This window comes from Anneissia japonica, unplaced genomic scaffold (assembly GCF_011630105.1).
Source record: "Anneissia japonica isolate Jap-2015-1 unplaced genomic scaffold, ASM1163010v1 scaffold287871_len1641731_cov197, whole genome shotgun sequence".
NCBI lineage: Eukaryota > Metazoa > Echinodermata > Crinoidea > Comatulida > Comatulidae > Anneissia > Anneissia japonica.
The window spans coordinates 91,754-111,381 of record NW_022712275.1 but is presented as its reverse complement, the minus strand read 5'-3'; the positions used below and the strand labels follow the sequence as shown (position 1 = coordinate 111,381).

Sequence of the window (19,628 nt, the reverse complement as noted above, 5' to 3'; positions counted from 1 at the left end):
ATCTTATTTCATAGTATTATTTTTATATTATGTACCAAATAATTGAGTGTAATGTAAAATTAATCATCATCAATAATTTATATCATTATCTAATTTCATACTATTATTTTTATATTAGGTACCAAATAATTGTGTGTAATGTAAAATTAAATCATTATCATCAATAAATGATACAATAAAAACAAATAAAGAATTATTATATTTATATAAAAGTGCTGATACAAACTAATACAATATCAAATTTAATTCATGTTAAGCTAAGAAAATAAGAGTTATATACTAAATGAAGTTATTTCATCATAAACTAATAATGTTTAAATTATTTAAAGAAATATTATCAAATATCAACATTAAAAACATGTATGTAGTAAAGATATAGGCTTATAATTAAAATGAATGATACACATAACACCCAGGTTTAAATGCAAAAGCCACGCACAATTTAACCCAACATTAAACGGAAAGTCACGAACACTTAAACCCAGATGTAGAAGTCAAGTTCATCGGATGTCAATGCCTGAAGACAACATTTGAACACGAGCCAAAGTATTAGTTTCTCAGTACAATTAATGTAGTAAATCTGCACTGATCACTCAATATGTTCCAGAACAGCACCATCTTTAATAAATCAAATTTTTCACATATGGTGCACTACACATTTAGGACAAATAATATATCGGAAATCTATAACTCTGTTCTGCAGTATTCCGCATGTGTTGATTTAGGCGAGACCGTCGGCGCGGAAGAGAAAGAGATGTGTATAAGAGACAGGCTTTGTTTAAGTATAACATCACTTTGTGTGTGTGCACCCTCTATCCTCAATGAGAGCACAAATAAATCGTATCGTTTGCGAAAGATCTTCCATTTTCCATTTTAAATCAGCATCTGCAATGCTCTGAGCTTGCATAATAATTTGAAGAACCTCAAACGTGATAATATCAAGCAATCCAACACAGAAATAACAAGGCAAATCAAGAATTGAATTGGAATAGTTTTTCTACAGACAGTTTAACTTCAAATTTCATGTTTTTTTGTAAGCAATACAATTAATGTAATTCAGATGTTATTTCACAGTTTAGTGATGTATTAAATAACATGTTTTTTTTACAAAAGAGTTATAAACCCATATGCAGGGATCACAAAGATAGTTTTCATTCACATGAAACCGCTAAAATCGGCATAACAAAGGATATTAGAAGTTAGAAATGACTTATGAAATAGATCCATCCTGTTCCACTTGTAGTGGAGGTCATGCTACGGTGAAGGATGCAGTCCAGTCAACGAGCCCACCGCCACCTAGAGGGTAGAGATCCACCAGTAGTTCTTCTGCAAAAAAAGGTCATCGTGAGGTGAAGGATCATAACAAGGCAACGTGACCACTATCAAGAGCATGTTACATCATCTCTGTAGTCTGCCGTCTTGAAATAGACTACAATGAGCAATACTGGATTATTTTTAAAAACCGAAGGACGGCCGGACAACTATATTAATAGATCCTATTCTCAACAGGTAATCAACATTGGATTAACAAGGGCTTCAGAAGACAAATGATTTAAAAAAAATTTCTTTCATGCAAAAGGATGAATGTTATGGCTTGTTCATATGACAAAATTAAAAAAAATAAAAAACAATAAATTATATATTTGAAGTTCTTCATTTTTAGGGATCCCAAGTTGGGAAGTCAGGAAAAATGAACTTCCTTAATATCTTTTGATGTACAAGGTGCATAGCCAGCTGAAAAAGGTAAGAGTAGCAAAAAAATGCAAAGCAAGATAAAATAATCTTTATGTATCTGAATTTGGACAAGGTAGATTTTTTTGTTGCTTGAGAGAGTACATGACATTGCAGGAGATTTGAACCAAGTATCCATGGCATTATAATTATAACTCCATGCAGAAACTTTGTGCAGGTGGAGGTACAATAGTGTTGAAATTTCACCAACAGAGGGAGGCATTGCAGTTTAGATGTTTGAAGTAGATATGTACACAATGTAAATAATAGTTTGATAGTTTTCAAAAAGCAAAACTTTCATAGGGATGGGGAAGTGCAAAATTTACTAGCCTTTTCAGAGAAAACATATGGGTAGCATTGTCTTAGACATATGAGCATCATATGTCTAAGACTGACTTTCATATGTTAATAATTCTCATTCTTTTAATGTCTTCCATTCTCATTGTGAATCCATCAGTCATCCATTTCATTGCATTGGTCTTTCATTCTCATTATATTAGTTTTCCAGTCAGAGTGGGAGCACTTGCAGTTGCAGTTTTGATTCTCAATCTTGAGTTTGGGAGGCTTTTCAAATACTTGCTGTGCATTTTGCTTCACATTATATCAGCCTTCCATTTTCAATCATTTTCCATCCTCATTTGTATTTTAGTCTTTTTACTATAATTACAACAAATATTCTAAGTGAACCATTCATATTTATATATTTATTTTATTATTTTTTTTTATTCTGTTCACTTAAAAGAAGTCTTCAAAGTGATAGATATTTGCTTTTGATAATCGTGGCCATTTGTTAATTGTTCTTATATACTTTTAAGTATTCCTGTTCATTCTGTAAATTTTCAATCAATTTTTGAATAATCAAAAGCCGAAATTGAATAAAGGTAAGTATCAAATTAAATACACACTTAACTTAATTTATTTTTAAAATTTACTTCATTTATATAGCGCAATGATCCAATAGAAGAGCTTGATAGGAAATATAAACGAGGAATAGTTATTAAATTTATGAAGATGAACAGCATCGATTCCAGGTCAATATGCAGTCAATTCTATCATGATAAATTTCTTCAATTACTTCCAATACAGCAAATTTAAATGAATTTCAACTATCAGGATATAAAACTAATATCTGAAAAACTGAACTAATATCAATGTAGATTAAGCAGCGATCATGAGATGCAAGCAACACTAAGCCTAAGGCACGAGGTGACGGAGGTTAAACCAGGTGCCCGTCTCAATGTCGGCTGCTTGTCTAAACTGCTTAAGATTCCAGGGACTCAGTAAATTTTCTGTACTCCCTGAAAGGTAAATTTTTAGAGGCGGTATAGATACCAGACGTTAGCCATTCAAGATGATGCGCTCAATCATTCCCTTTTGATCCTCATGTAACCCACTTTAGGGGAAAGATCAAAGCTTGTAAAAAAACAGAATACCACTTGCAAACAAGGCGTCACAAATCTATAAAAAACAGATATTTTATCTTAAAAAATGTAAAAATTTTGAGAAAAATATCTTTAATTGAGGGATTTTAAAATACCCATACAGATGACTGTACAATGAAGTTTGGAATAAAAATAAAAAAGAACAACACATGGTAAAGGTCTTTGCAAAATAATTTAAATATTTTCTTAATTTAAAGTTACTACAGAACTACAGAATCAATGTGTATTTCTACTAATTTACAGGTTCTTTTTGGGTTTTTTTTTGAGCATTAACATTGTGTCTATAAGTGCTTGTTTGTTTGTTTAATTTATTTCTAACAAACTGTATAAAGTCAATAGCCACTGTATGTGATCCAGCACCAGTATGTTTAGGGCCAAATAATTCAAGAATGTTTCTTGTCATGCTTTTTAAAAAAGAATACATTTTTCTTTATTTTTTATTGTATTTTATTCATTTAGGCTCATAGGCCAATTAACCACTAAGTGATAATCCCTTTCACAATACAAATACACAAGAAAAAAAAAACATACCTAAATTAACTCTCATTATCAGGATTAAAGGGACAACATAGCCAAGTTTTAAATCAATACAACTTACACATTTATTAAAATAAATCAAACTTCTAAATTCTAATTTATTACATTTAAGTTTTCAGGATTGGAGTAGGGTTGAATAGCTTGGTGGTTAAGATGCTTGCCTTCCAATCCCAGGGTTCTGGGTTCAATCCCAGTCAGTGTTCCTCACAACCTAAAGCCACTCCTTAATGCTCATATTTAGATTTAGTTTGTGTAAAGCATCATGTGTGTATGTTTCTCTTGTGAAAGCTATTTTCACCTACAAGTAGGACAGTGATATATTCCCTATATTAATTTTAATTTTATTTCAACTACATCCAACAGTGGTATCACCCATTACAGGATGTCTTAAAATACACATACAAAGTATATAAATATATAGTAAAATACAAAATAATGCCTTCAGCACAATGGCGTTTATGTTGGTGCTGCCTACGTGGCCAGCATGAGGATTTACCCAAATCCTCACCTGACTAGGAGTTTAGGCTACAGAAAAAGTGGTATATACGGTGTTTTGTGAGCAATGATGTGGACACAAACTCTACATCAGGGGTCAACATCCCAAGGCTTGTAGGTGATGAAGACTGAAATGTATTTGTCCAACAATATGATTAGCCAGAGTTCCTGATGCCACATATTAGACCTCTAGCAGATATAAGGAAATACAATACCATCATTTTAAATTTAGCAGACAGCATCCTGGAGTATATTCTACAAAGAGTCCTGTTAAATGCCCCTGTTTGCTGAAACAGGGGTAACAAACTATGTGGAAATACTGTTACAAAAATGTTGTTCATGATGCCATTTTGTTTGTCAAAGCAATATATTTAAATCGCAAAAATAAAAAAATTCCCACCGAATAATTACAGTTTACACAATCATGATAGGAAACAATACATGCCATTTACCATACAAGATGTAGATGGATGGATACACGCATTCAAGATATAAATTGCAGTTTTAAAACCTAAACTCGTGACTTTTAAGCGACTTAAACACCGAGCAAGGTTCCGGTGCCTATATTCTAGACAAGTATTTTGAATGAAGCAAATAAAAATTCCTGCCTTGTTTCTTGGTTTCTATGTAAAGAAGATCTCATCATTCTCAGGTTTTCCCAGGCTGGTGCAGTAGAAATTAAGTTAACAGTTAGCAGCAACTTTTCATGGAGTGTTGTTGTACAGTAGTTGGAGTCACTATGCGCACTAAATGTGTTGTAGGAGAAGATTCTATGAAAGCCTTAATCTTGAGGAATGGTTAAGACTTTGCCGTTGTGATTTTCATTAACTTGGTAAAAAAACAAAGGTCCAGAGGGGCAGATAACACCAAAGGATATCTTCATTGAGAATACAATTAGACATACTGTAGATTGTATCATACTTGATCCCCCAAGACAGTGACTGTTGCTTCACCGAAAGGAAACTTATGTTTAAGAAGTGCATCTTTTAAAGGATAAACTTGTGTCTGATTGCTGTTGTATGTTTTCTCAGTGCAAGGACATAGTTATATGCTAGCAGCAGGGCAGATAGCAGGGCAGATTCTGCGCTCCAAGGAAACCATTCTCCTACCTGCAGAGTACTATGAATTACTCAATGAGGTATGGCCATATGTGCAAATACAATGTCGACTGAGCAGTCTATGACTACAAAGGATTGATGGAGAAAAATGTGAGGAAACGACAAATGGGCCCAATGGCAATCACATCACAAAACGTAGACAATTTTACTTGTACTAGTAATAATGTATACAGCATATTATGTATCAAATGATGCTAGATTTTTGCTCTATCAAACAGTGTATAGCTCTACACCAAACAATAATTAATTGCCTGGCCTACTGTATATAATTTCAAACGTCTACATTTGCCCTGCCATCCAAAATGTTTTCAGATTCATGCATCTTAGGTCCAACCCTAAAAAAAAAAAAAAATCAACTGGTCCACTGAGGAGAAGACCCATCTACTAATGCTGAATCAAGAGAAAATTAACCTGATTGAAAGCAAGAGGAGAGACTTCCAAAACAACAAGACCAAAAGTATTGCATGGGAGTTGGTGGTCAGACCAAGGCCAAGGTACTGTAGTAGCAACAGTAGTGGCAAAAAAAGCAACGAAAATCATGCTTAAACTTGGTGATCATGGATCGACAAGCTCAGGTGCTGTTGTTATCATCAAATAATGACGGGTCTGAAATTCAGAAGCCACAAAGCCACTTCCGACACGATGAAATAATCATAGTCCCTACAGTCATTGTAGACTATGTAGCATTTCTACTATTTGTATTTAAACCGCAATATTGAATTTGTATATAATCTTTTATATAAACCTTACTCTACAAGGGGAACAACTGTCGATGCCACGAAATTTGCATATTTAGTTGGTTCGTTACAAATTGAGATTGCACGGGAAGTGCGCGACTTACTGCTAAATCCACCAGAGGATGACCCTCCTTAAAGAGGAACTCATACGACGCACATAGGACTCCGACTGCTTACTGCGGAGGATTTAGGAGATCTTAAGCTTTTACAGCTCTATCGTTGTATGCAGCAGTTCACATCAGTGAAGCTCAGCATGTCTGCCTATAAGAGGCCTTGTGATAGGCATTTTGCCACTATTGAGAGGAAAAAGATGGAGGAGCGTATTGAGTGGTTCGAAGAATGGATGTCCCAGCGAGACAAGTACCTACTTCTAGCTAGGACCCAATATTAATAATGTTTTTTTCCCATTTTTTTGTCATTTTTGTTTGTACTGTTATAATTGTATCTGTTTGGCATTATTATCGAAATAAATGTTATCTGAAAATGGTTGTCCATGTAAGTCACTAGATGATCAAAAATATTGATTCCACTTGGTTAAGGAGTCAAAGAAACAAGACGATATTTACTTAAGTTTAGGAATACAAGCTGATTAGCTTTAGCACCACACATCATTATCAAATCATTGACATACCCCTACTGTGTTCACTTAAACCACACCTTGATGGAATCAAAGAAAGACTTCTAAACATTAAACAAGGAAAACACCCTGCGCTGCCCCTATATATAAGAAGGATGAAGATGTGAATGAGTTCTACTCCTGGGAATGTTATGTTGCTCATGGATGGCACGTGCAACCCATCAAAGCGTTAAGACTATGCAATAGCTAAAGGATGACTGACTGAAAGAGAAATACAATATGTCAATTGTCATGATGAAGAAACAAAAGCAAGAGAAAACAATATCAAATATGTTAAATGGAAGACCAGTCAATAGCTTTTGAACGCAAGGCAACAAATGGTTTGCATTGCAGTTTTGATACTATCAACACTTCACTACAACTGCCCCAAATCTATGTCCCTCGCTACTAAAACCACATTTTGAGAAAAAGAAAGTATCGTATGCACTAAATCTATTAAGTCATGCTGTCAGTGCAGGGAGTTTTGTATGAACAGTGGTTTGATTTGATGTCCAGTCAACATCTAGTAAAGCCCTTAGTAAACTAAGCAAAGAGAAATATGTACAGGCCTTCATTCAGCCTTTCAGTAGTATGTTCAAGGGAATACAAATTGGTAAGGAATGGAAGATAATCCAGACAGGAGTGGTACTTTCCACTACATCAGTTTTAGAAATACAGGAACAATTACTTAGTATATGAGATTACATTTCTTCTAACCTCCCAACTAACGCAAGAATGTTAGGAGAACCTCTTCGGTTCTGATATACACTACTGAAGAATCCTATACCTCTCACCTTTGTAATTTCAATTTGCCCTTAATATCATCACAACCGCCCATTACATTTAATTTAAGACTCGCTTAAATATCTTTGTAATTTGAATTTGCCCTTAATATCATCACAACCGCCCATTACATTTAATTTAAGACTCGCTTAAATATCTTGTCCAACGACCTTGAAAGTTTCTAAAATTTTAAAATTTTACCTTTGACCTCAACTTGGCCTAAGTTTTGCCAAATCTGAAGTTTGATCTAATCCTTTGAACTTAATGAATATTCACCACTGAAATCTTCTTTCAGTGGCAAATTTGTTATAATTTCGTTAACACCATTTAACAAAATTATAGTCAAGAAAATGCACAACAGCCTGGAACTGAGAAATATCAGGATGGTATCTGGTGCGCGATAGTTCAATTAAAAAACAGAAAAAAAAAAAGAAGAAGCTTGTTAATGGGGAATTCTTTTCAGGAAGTTTTTATGACATATTCTTTGTTTTAGCTCACCTGCATGTCATAATATCAAGCAAAAGATCTTTAATACTTATTGTATATTACAGAATGCCTTAGCATTGATCAGAAAAATCTCACCAGATATACTTGGGCATGTCCACACCATTGCAATGAGAAAGTTTGTCATGGCTAAGTTACTTGAATCAGCTTCTTGAACTGCCCCCTTCACAATGGGTGTATGTAAGCTACAACTCCCATCAAAATGGGTTTCATGCAATGTTTGTGCAAGTGGAAGTGACTACATCCAATAGCCACGTCATTGTAATGAGAAAATTTGTTGTTTTATTTCTTGCAAGAAGTTTCTTGGATTGATGTATTTTATTCCTTGAATTACTGATTTTTTTTCAAGAAGTTTTTATGACATATCCTTTGTTTTAGCCTACCTGCCTGTCATAATATCAAGCAAAAGATATCAAAGTATACAAATTTGCGATTGCAAATACTCTGCAAAAACATCAGAGCAAGGCAAAAGAAAATGCGTGATTCAAAAATCGCATGGCTACGAGGAAATAGGGCTAGTTTCACTAATTGATGTTTAATTTAACTTTAAAAATCAGTCTGACACGAATCCTTATGATTCGTGTACAGTGCATAATGTAGTAGTTAAGCTTTGCAACACTTAATTATAGAGCATATATCATATTCGTTGGGCAGCACAGAGATTAGTAGTAGTATTGTTACCCGTTGAGAAACAGATTTATTTAAAGTTATAATAAATCTTTGTTAGGTGGAGTGTAGAGTAGAGGAGCTATAGATTTAGCCTAATGCACCACCAACGACGCAAGCGTACAAAACATTGCTTCGTGGATGGAAGTTTTCCTAGGATTAAGTGGATTTAATTAGGCTATAATGGCATCTATGAAATTTCAATTAAGCATTTAAATTAATGAACAGACAGCATATTGTTTTTATAAACTTACACTGCAGTGAATTTTTAGCTCTTATTCCAGAATTGGATTGACAGGTGGCACTTGAGTTCTTCCTAGATGATAAACTATTAAGTTATATGATTGCCTTAAAAATAAATACTAAATTTAGATTTTATTCCAGAATTGGATTGACAGGTGGCACTTGAGTTCTTCCCAGATGATACACTATTAAGTTATATGATTGCTTTAAAATAATAACTAAGAAAAACATTGCATGTATCATAGCGGAGGGCCACAAAGAAATCGTGCAAAAACCCATGTTTATTGCCGAGGCCTTGCGCCCGGTTCTTAGATAATTTTTCCATAAGGAATTTCCTTATAAAAATGAACCAAGACTTGCGGCCAACTACTAAAAATGCGATTTCGATATTGCAATTTCCTGATCAAATGTCTGTCAATGAGAATGCAGTAGCTACATATTTAAAACGCTTTGTAAGCTCCCTGAATGAGAAAATGCTAGTAAACCTTCTGAGGTTCTGTACTGAATATGATGCTGCTTATGGTGACAACATCTCAGTGGCTTTCAGTGAACCAATCCAAAAGAAAGACTGCTCTATGCGTCTGTGCATCGACTACACGCAATTAAATGCCAAAACAATCCATGATTCATTCCCACTACCCAGAAATGAGAGCTTCGGTGGAGCCCAATACTTTTCATCCTTAGATCTAGCTAATAGTTATTTCCAGATCACTATGGATAATGATTCTCAGGAAAAGATAGCATCAGAGTTCCATGAAAACTTTTCGAGTTTCTACGGATGCCACAAGGGTTGGTCAATAGTCCAAGCACTTTCCAAAGAGTAATGGAATTAATCTTTGCAGATTTAAATTTATCTTAATTGGTAATCTATTTAGATGACATTTTAGCATTTTCCTGCATTCTACAAGAACATGTCATTAGGTACTAGGTTGCAGATGGTATTGGAGCGAATGAAGATCGGATTTCAACTAAAGGGGCGAAAGTGTAAGTTCCTGCAACGAGAGGTCCATAATCTGGGACACTATACTGGGACAATATACTTTCCCAAATTAATACATACTCTGATTGGACATTTGCCTCATTTGTAGTTCGGGTGGATGTGTAACTCAAGTTGAGGAAAAGTTTCCCTCCACCACCCCCTGATCCACCATTAAATGGAACAGGCGATTAGTGCCACCCGTGTGGTTTTGCGGGTATCTGGTAAAATTCATTCCCTCTACAAGTTGACAACCATGTATTATTTAGATCTAGACATTGTTGCTTTCAGATATTGTACTTTGATTATAATGTAGTTTTATCGGTAGAATGATGTTTACATGGGGAGCATACTTGATAAGGTAAGTTGCTGATCCCTAGTCTGTTTAGTCATTTAAGTAATAATCGACAATTACACACAGTTTGGTGTTGTGTTCCTTTGTTCATGTGTCAAGTTGTGTGTACTTGCCGATGCTGGAGTGTTAATGCATATTCCTTGATTATTAATGTAAGTAAAACAAAGGAAATTGTATTTGATTTCAGGAAATATAGTACACAAAAATCACCTTTAAATATAAATAACACTGATGTTTGTACTACTAGTGAATATTAATACTTAGGAGTATGGATTGATGATAAATTGTCTTGGTCAACTAACACTGAAAAATTGTATAAAAAAGCTAACCAGACTCTACTTCTTAAGGAAACTGAGATGTTTTAATGTCGGCCGTGATACATTGTTTCTTTTTCACCAGGCCATGATACAGTCGATTATGTCATTCTGCTGTATCATATGGTACAATAGCCTAACAAAGACAAATGCTGGTAAATTACATAAGATCACCAAGTTAGCTAGTAAGATAATTGGTTTGGATGTCACAGAAATGGAAAATATTTATTTTGAAATTATTAGCAGGAAATTTAAGTGTATATTAGATGACAACACACACCCTCTAAGTAAATATATCAACTTCAGTAAATCAGGTCGCATTATTCCCTCATTAAAGAAAACCTCTCGTCATAACAACTCATTTCTCCCTTCTGCAATCCGATTGAACAATGCAAGTTATATGAGATAGCTGCAATCTATAAGTGTATATACAGTAGTTAGATTCTATGCTTATGTATCGTACATATTTTATATTTTTCTATATTAACTAATGAATTGTATCTTTATTTTAGCACCTTTTATCTATTTATATTGTGTATATGGTGTACTGCTTCTTAACCTTGGAAAGAGAATTTCATGTGAACTTTTACATGACAATAAAGAGAAACTGAACTGAACTGAAGATTTCTGGTAACTTGTATACTGTATATAGTTTGTCTTTTTGTTGCATTATGTATTATTCCTGATGATGCTTAAACAAAAGCGAAATGTAGAATATAACAGCCTTGTCAATTTTTGGAGTGACATTCATACTCAACTTGCATTTGTACTTAAAACTCAGTGCACATCCTAATGTAGAAAAGAGAAGATTGTTAATGTAAATTATATTCCAAAATATATACCAGAATAACTTCATTTAATGTTTTCTACTCACCCAGGACAAGTGGAAAGACAAAAAGACAATTTTTTAAGGAGTAAAGCCAATCCAAATTCCCTAGGCCAGCAGCAAGTGTAGGATGTTTTTGTTGTGGTAGTAAATTGAATAAACCAAACAATTTCTGGTTTCAAAGGACACATTAAAATGGTATATCAGTACAAGGCAGGTGGAATACCTAAAGCGAACACTAAGGAGACAAGTGATCAATAAGATGATAGTGAATGTGATGTAATGACCATGTATGCCATAAATGCTAAATGAAACCAATATTGATAACAGTAGAAGTAAATGGCCAAGGCTTGGAACATTGAAGTGGACACTGTGTTTACTAAAGTAATATCTAAGCAAGTGTTTTATAATAAATATCCTATTACTCGTTTAAGGTTTAAGATTTTTTGTGGCTCAATGGAGCCTGAGGGTACACTTCAAATATACAAGTGAATATAAGAAATAGTAGAAAAGGGCAAATACATGCGCGAATAAAAGAGCTCCTAAAAGACTTTCAACCAAGCATTGTAATACTCTTCTGTTGACTTTGCGTCAAAATTACGCTAATCTCAAGAAGATTAGGCGCAGAGAAATGTAATTGCCATGTGTATGTATATGTTGGTAATATAACACAATTTTACGCAAAATTTACGAGGAAATCGGCCCTTACCGCGGCTTGTCATAAACATAGCCACTGTGATTCTTAAAAGCAATCCCTAAGCCATGTTCCCAAAAAAACTGCACTACATGACAAGACTAGATCATATATGATACAATACACTCATTCAGAATTGGTAGAGCTACAGAAGTTAATACCACTTGAGCTGAGACAAAGAAAGACTAGATGATTGAAAAGTGATGCCTACAAAAGACACTTACAGCCTGGTTGCAACACTGAGCAATAACTACAGTGGTAATATAAAGGCAGTTGGTTTGGTTCAGTAAATAGTTGGATCGGTTAGTGGATCCTTTAAGCTTTTGATGCTTCAATTTCATGTCTGAATATGATATTTTAATATTATGAGCTTTGGCAACAACAAATTTCCTCTTTGAGCCAATAAATTTCTCTTGACTATATCTCTTTAACCACATATCTGTACTATGATGTAATGGAGACCAGATATTGTTGTTTCATCAACTTAAATGTGATCTGTATAGACATAGCACTAACTAATGGGAAAATTTTAGAATGGAATACATTAGTTAAGAAAATTCCTTATTATATTAATATAATATAATATTAATTATAGAGCTCCATTACGCTATTAAAACCACTCTTCTCTCCTCACTGCTCCAAATATCCACAAACATTGCTCAAGCTCCATAGAGCTTCTCAACACTGCTATACCCAATCTTATTCTTCAGTAGGCCATTAAAAAAAATCTCTCGTGACCATGTTTAAATCAAAATGACACATAACAAAAAAAAAAAAGCTTTTGAATGCTACATTTGTTACTACTACTGTCCTTTGTAGCTGAACAAACATTGACATGAATTGAATTGAAGCAACTATCTAATGAAAACTTTGCAGGGAACAAGTTACCTGAAGCCATGCTGAATGCTTCTTTTAACATTGTCATTGATGGCGGCCAAAAGAGTGCATTAAGTGTGGAATACATAGCTACGAATAGCAGGCAAGCAGTGAGTAACAATGTGCAGCCATGCGAGCTGTGAGTTTGCATCTTGAAGGTACTGGGAGGTTGCAAACTATATACTTCTCATTCAAAATGATATTATCGTTCTTCCTTATGTCAACACACAGGTAAACAATTGTTTGTTTCTACAGAAAATGTATAACCATTCTTAAGAACCATTTTTTTTTAAACATGGCTTTTTGCGGCAGAAGAAAAGGAGCCCACTAAAAAACTGTTGTTCTTGGCATATTTAAAGAATGGCTTTTTGGCACAGAATCAATACAGTACCTTGAATGCTAAAAACTGTTCTCTGTAGCAAATTTCATCTGTCAACTTAATCAGGTTACGGCTATGACAAGTGCTTGTGAAATGGTAGAAAAGGACTGAAGCGAGAATAAATTGTTGCTTCTTGCTCGTCGTGCTAAAATTTGGTGCAATAAAGCTTTAAAAGTCAATTTGAACTTTCCAAATAACATTCTGAGCAACGATGACATCATGTATGTAGAGTATCAACCACCAGAAACTGTTTCACATGGAATCAAAATGCAGTTACGACGCAGTCCTTATCTTGGAAATCCGATTTAAAACTAACATTCCTTGCGATATTGAAAAAAGTTGAGACAGTCTTTATCTTGGTAATCCGATCACTTTAAGCAATGTTCCATGACGTATCGAAATGCAATTGCAATGCAGTCTTTATTTTGGTAAGCGATTGTTAACCTATGTTCCAAATGAAATCAAAATACAGTTGCGATGTGTTCCTTTCCATGGTTAGCCCATCATCAATCAATGATAAGCACACCATTTCTATCATAATTATCAGTAGAAACATACCTTAAACTCTATATATTATAAATAAACCAAGGTGGAAAAACATATAGGGACACACCTTCAGCCTACAAGCTACTTCTTCGATGTAGGATTCAACTGCTACCTCTGAAGTGTCTGAAGAAGTTGTGACCTCGGTAATGGCAGCTCAGCATAAATGTCAAATCCAAGAGGTGACATCTTGTTAACACACTTGTAGAGTAGAATATGATTCTGTAAAGTCTTAAAAATAAAACATCAACGTCATGAGCAAAGTAATTTACTGACATTAAATAAATATATAATTGTAAAAAAAAAACTTTACAAAAGAAATATATAATACATACATGTAAACAATTTAAAAACACACTAACTAGTACAGTAAAGGCTGTAACAAGGTAAAAATAAAAAATACAGTGTTGGAATGGATGATTGATTTGAATGTTTGATTTGAATATATTTAGCAATCAGAAAATACAAAAACAATGAAGACAATACAAGGGAAAAACAAACCCAATTTGAAACTCTGAAAGCAAAGAATAGCCCAAAAAGGTTTTGAAGAAATGTATTTCCATTGGGATTCCATTACTTCCACAGGACATAAGCATTGGAAATTGTTAATTCATCCCAGTAAATATTTTAAAAATATACATAATTATATTATATTTCATTATATTTCTTACCTGGTCTTTCATATTCATAACACGATGAATAATTTTTTTCTTAAAATTGGTGACAACTTCTTTGTTATCATTTCCCTTGTAGTCGTTGAACACATAATTAGCAAGGTGGTGAGTAGCAATGAGGTAAAGTACAGGACACCATGTCTGTTTCACTATTCCAGTTGATAGGCCTGACAAATACATGCTCAGAAGTTCTTGGTTTGTTTCTATAGGGTGGAGGAAACCCTCTAGAGGTATCAAGAACTGCAAGAAAAAAAAAACATTGAGATTACTGAAACCAATCATTCATTTGAATGCAATTCAAACAAAATATACACACAAAATACTATACAAGTCTCATCATGAGGTTTAAGGAATGGAGTTACTATTGGTCATGAGTATAAATCTGGTTACCATGGCAGGAATTGAACCCAGAACCTTGGGATTGCAAACAATGTAACCATTAACCTATTCAACTCCACTTATAGAAATTTAAAGCATTTTTCCTATGCACTATAACAATAAAATAAATTGTATTTGTCCGGTGTGCAAACAAGTGTGAACTTTGTTTAAAGTAGAATTGATTGCCTTTTGTATACAAAGATAAAATTTGAGGCAAGATTAAAATTTTTCTTTTAAATCAAAAACCATTTTAATTTAGAAAAACTTAATTGTTCAAAATTTGTTGGTTAAAAAACTCTGATCAAAATCTATAGGTGGATTCAAGGGCAGGAGACTGGGGAGGTATGTCAGAGTATGCATTTTCCAGCCATCTAAACGTGCTATATACATAAGATTTAATATGGAGCCTACAAATGTAAAATGGATTATTGGGGCCAGGGCATCCTTATTTCTTGAATCTGCCATTGAAATCAGAATAAAATGTTAGGAATAGAAAAATATGTTGGTTTACCTTGCTGACAGGAATGGATAGAGACCTTAACACCCCTGCATGCTCACTCCAAACAGCTCTCCTTAGTTGTGAGCTAAACCGCTGTTGCAGGGGTAGGAGAATGGCATGACCAAAAAGATGGTCCCCAAATGACACGGCTGCAAATTGGGTCAGCATTGAAATATACCTAATGGTAAGCATAGAAAACCATAAGATTAGCAGCAGAGTATTATTAGTACATAGTAATTATCTGCAGAGTTATTATCAATAAATGGTAAATTACCAATTCTTTAAGATTCACTTACAAGTCTGGAAATGAAGCTACACCAGGTATTGGAATATTAAAGTCTAATTGTTGCTCCCAGGAGGGACTAGTGTACATTCTCATCAATTGAGTCAGGTATGACCTCACCTGGTCTTCAAAGAATAGATCATTACCTGTATATATAAAGAAAAAAGACATCAGATGACTGGCTAACTATAATACCATGTGGAAATATCATCAAAAAAATTTACATGAATCCAATATTAAATTATATTTGAATCGATTTGGTTTGTTTCTAATGATCCAATTATTATTTCCTGTCAGAAAATAAAATTTTCAGACTATAACATTTTATTTGACAAAAAAATGTGGCCATATATAATCATGATGTGCTTATATGTGGTCATGATGTGATGGCGAACGAGCTTCATACATTTACGATAACCTCATCCATTGCAGAATAGCAAGAAATCTCCTCAACACAATGAAAGTTACATATTCACTAGGCTGTAATAACATATATTGTTCAATTGAGAATGCTGATAGGGTATCAGCAAGACATTGTCCAATTCATACATTTTTTAATTAAAACAAAATTTAATTGGATCATCAAAAAAGAACCAAATCAATTCTAACATGTGGAAAAAAGGTGTGCATACTTATAGTGTAATGCCGGGCACTCACCACTCGGCTCCCTGTGAGCGATTACACGACGCAATGCCGTCTGCTCATTGTCGGTAGCAGTCTGAATGGATCGTCAATAAAAACGATCCGTTGCGCGCGCGTCACAACGTTGCGTTCTTCATAGAATCGCGTCGGCCGACGACCGTCGTGTGCCGTGAGTGCCCGGCTTAAGATCTTACCTGTTAGGAATAAGCAGAAGAGGCGGGTCATCTTGGCAGCAAGTGGTACCACTTTTAAACTTTCTCCTCGCCATGTTTCCATTATGAAAATCCAGCGAAGAGAATTAATGACAGTATTGGTGATGTGAGTGGGGAACGACTGAACTGATTTTCCCAACATTTCACTGAAAGAAAAAGATAAAGGAAAGTGAAAAAAGTACAATAGAACTGGTAGAATTAGTAAAGTAGTAGGACCAGCACAGTTAAGTAAGCAATATTATAAGGCCCATAACATTTCTGTGTTTTCATTGTGTTTCATTGTTTTTAATTTTTCATCTGTACTTTTTGTATATGTCTAATATTTCAATGCATTCTTTTAAACTTTAAAAAGATCTTGATAGAAACACTGACAAAGGTGATCAAGCTTTTCTGTTTAAAAATTAAGGTTGTTTCTTTCATTTACATCAAACATGCTTTCCTAAATTTCTGTGAACAAGCTGGTATTAGTAGTAGAATAATAGTCAAAGTTCTTCTTCTTCTGAATCATTTATTTCCTTCCTTTGAATTAAAATTGATTCATTTAAAATAGATCAAAGCACTAATAAGCTTTTTCTAGAGTAAAACAAAATAATAAAATGCAAAAGAAAAAGGCAATTGCCCGAAAAGATTTAAAATAAAATCTTGAGATGGGCCAGCCAACCAGAAAAAGAGCTGACAGAATACAGATGAGAAAAGAGTCAATACAGGACAAGCTGATCAAGATAAAAAAACAACAAAGAGAACAGATAGAATCACAAACAACACAACATACATAGGACAACAACTCTGACCAAGAAGATGTCTGTTGAAAATGGTTAGAGGGAAGTGTAAAATAAATGACTGTAAGGCAGCAATAGTAAATATAAGACACTGACAACCACTTACGCAGTTTGTGTTTCTGAATATAGGTGAAGTAGAGGCATGAACATCCAATCAGTAGGTGCCAGTTGTCCAGTGTGAGCTGGTAGCACAAAATTCTGGATCTCATGTGGGATGTGGTTAGCTCTTGCCCTGGTGAGCAATACATACCATATAAATATGATGTTATCAAACTTGTTCAATGTTTATGTTGCAAGAAAAAGAAATTCGACTACACACTGCAATTATCTGTAAGATATCCTTCGCTATATCTAACTGTTTAAAATTATCTGGGTATTTTAGAACTCATACTTAATTCTAACTTGCTGTTACTGTGGTAAAAACTTATCAGCTTATAGATGCTCTTTTAGAGGGCTGCAGTAAAGTCTGGCTTCCTTAGAATCACTACAGTGTTTTCAGTGCAATCGTTGTAGTGCGTAGCAGTCCCGATGCAATCGGGAAGGATCCCTGATCAGACCAAACAAATAGCATCACAGAAAGCTGTCAGCGAAAGCATGTAGCTATTGTATGCTAACCAAGCTTAACTCAACAACAAATCAACAACAACAAAAAATAAATAAAATCAAAATACATTCTTACTTTTTGTTTAGAAACTAATAACAAATAATTGTTAATTATTCAGGTTATGAGAATAAAGTAGGCATCAACCATTACTCCAAAAAAAGAAAAAGAAAAGTAAAATACTCTAGCTATTAAATTGCATTTAGATGTATATTACTATTAAACAGGAAAGTTCAAACCCCTACATACCTGGAAGCAAGTACATCTTGTTCAAGCCTAGCAAAGAACACCATATAGGTAGATCGTATAGTGGCTAGGCTGCCGTAGGCGTCTTGCAAGAGCTCTCCCCTACTCACTTCAGGCTGGCTCTCCAATCCAACATTCTTAGAAACGGATTGCTGGCGAGTGGTGTTGGATGTGGTGAGAAAGTCAGCTAGATCTGCTGCTATAGGATCACCAACCTTTCCTTCACTTTGTAAAAAGATGGTAAGAAAGAAAAAATTAGGAAGAAATAACATTTACTGATTTGTCGTCAAACATACACTGATATTTTAATAGCGTTTTTCATCAGTTTCTATAAGATTTAAAATTAGCAAGAAATGATATTTACTGATTCGTCGTCAAACATACACTGATATTTTAATAGTTTTTTTCATCAGGCTCTTTAAGATTTTATTGCAAAATACTTAATGATGTTCTTTTATATAATGTTTTACATTATTCTTAGTGTTTTCATTAATGTTTGTTAAAACTTCAAGGCACATAGAGATGAATGTTATATGTGCATGCACAATCATATCAAATGTACTGATTTATTATACCTCTATATGCACAGATTGAATTTGCTTGTCTGAACATGTTGATATACTGGTATGTATATCTTGGATGTGTCGGCATGAGTTGTACTTAATGTTGTGCTTAGTATTTTACTAATTGCTGTACTGTTTTAGTGTTTTCCTTACTTGTTTTACATGTGTATTACTTATTTGTTTTACTTACATTATGAAATCTGTATGGAAGAGCATGGTGGAGAGAAGTTCATGAGCCAGGTGCTCATCCCCTGCATGCAGGCTGGTAAACAAGACTAATGCTATGCTGTGGTACAGGTTGCTATGTTGGTGGCAGCTGTCACTTTGCTGAGCCTTAAAAAGAAAGAGTTTTAAATAATAATAATATAAAACTGATAAAGATATCTCTTCTCAGTGTCTTGGACATCAAACACAGATACTTGAAGGCTATAAACGAAATACAAAAAAATGAACACAACTTGGGTCGTTAAACTACGTAAACAATAATTATGCAATTTTAATTTGCCAGTAAAAATTGTCCAGAGCTAATGAATAAAATATATGAATCAAAGAAATTTAACATACCACCAAATAATACAATTTTAGTAACAGAAACAAGACATGATGCTCAAATCTAGAAAACCAAGATGCGGGACGACTTGAAGTTGTTAACCTCTTCTTGGTGACCTTTTCCAAGTAGCCAATCACATGATTGCTTTCAACAATTGCACAAAACTGAAATGAAACAAAATCATGAATGCATCTTGAACTTAACACTGTGAGTTGAAAGTAGTAACACAATTTTACTTTCTTAATTAATTACAATACGATACTCTTTTATTCTCATTTTAACAACATGGTAAAATGAAATTAGTATAAGATAAGTTACCACTACGAAAAAAACCTTCTCTTGAAATAATTTTAGATTAAAACATTG

General features: G+C 34.1%; 1 protein-coding gene across 4 annotated transcripts in view; it reads right to left on the bottom strand.

The window, feature by feature from the left end:
* Positions 1-804: 804 nt before the first annotated feature.
* LOC117107730 (RNA polymerase II-associated protein 1-like) overlaps positions 805-19,628 on the bottom strand; it is a 31,815-nt gene continuing 12,991 nt past the window's right edge. For 3 of the 4 annotated variants that reach the window (XM_033249479.1, XM_033249481.1, XM_033249482.1), the window contains exons 20-28: positions 19,277-19,426; positions 18,903-19,045; positions 18,153-18,374; positions 17,409-17,534; positions 16,506-16,669; positions 15,683-15,815; positions 15,399-15,564; positions 14,507-14,749; positions 11,295-14,066 (exon numbers count right to left, since the gene is read on the bottom strand). In XM_033249479.1, coding sequence (XP_033105370.1) covers positions 13,947-14,066; positions 14,507-14,749; positions 15,399-15,564; positions 15,683-15,815; positions 16,506-16,669; positions 17,409-17,534; positions 18,153-18,374; positions 18,903-19,045; positions 19,277-19,426 — 1,467 coding nt within the window. In that variant the 3' untranslated portion in view covers positions 11,295-13,946. Of the gene's footprint in view, positions 1,327-11,294; positions 14,067-14,506; positions 14,750-15,398; positions 15,565-15,682; positions 15,816-16,505; positions 16,670-17,408; positions 17,535-18,152; positions 18,375-18,902; positions 19,046-19,276; positions 19,427-19,628 lie in introns of those variants that run through there. The other variant, XM_033249480.1, reaches the window with a different exon arrangement.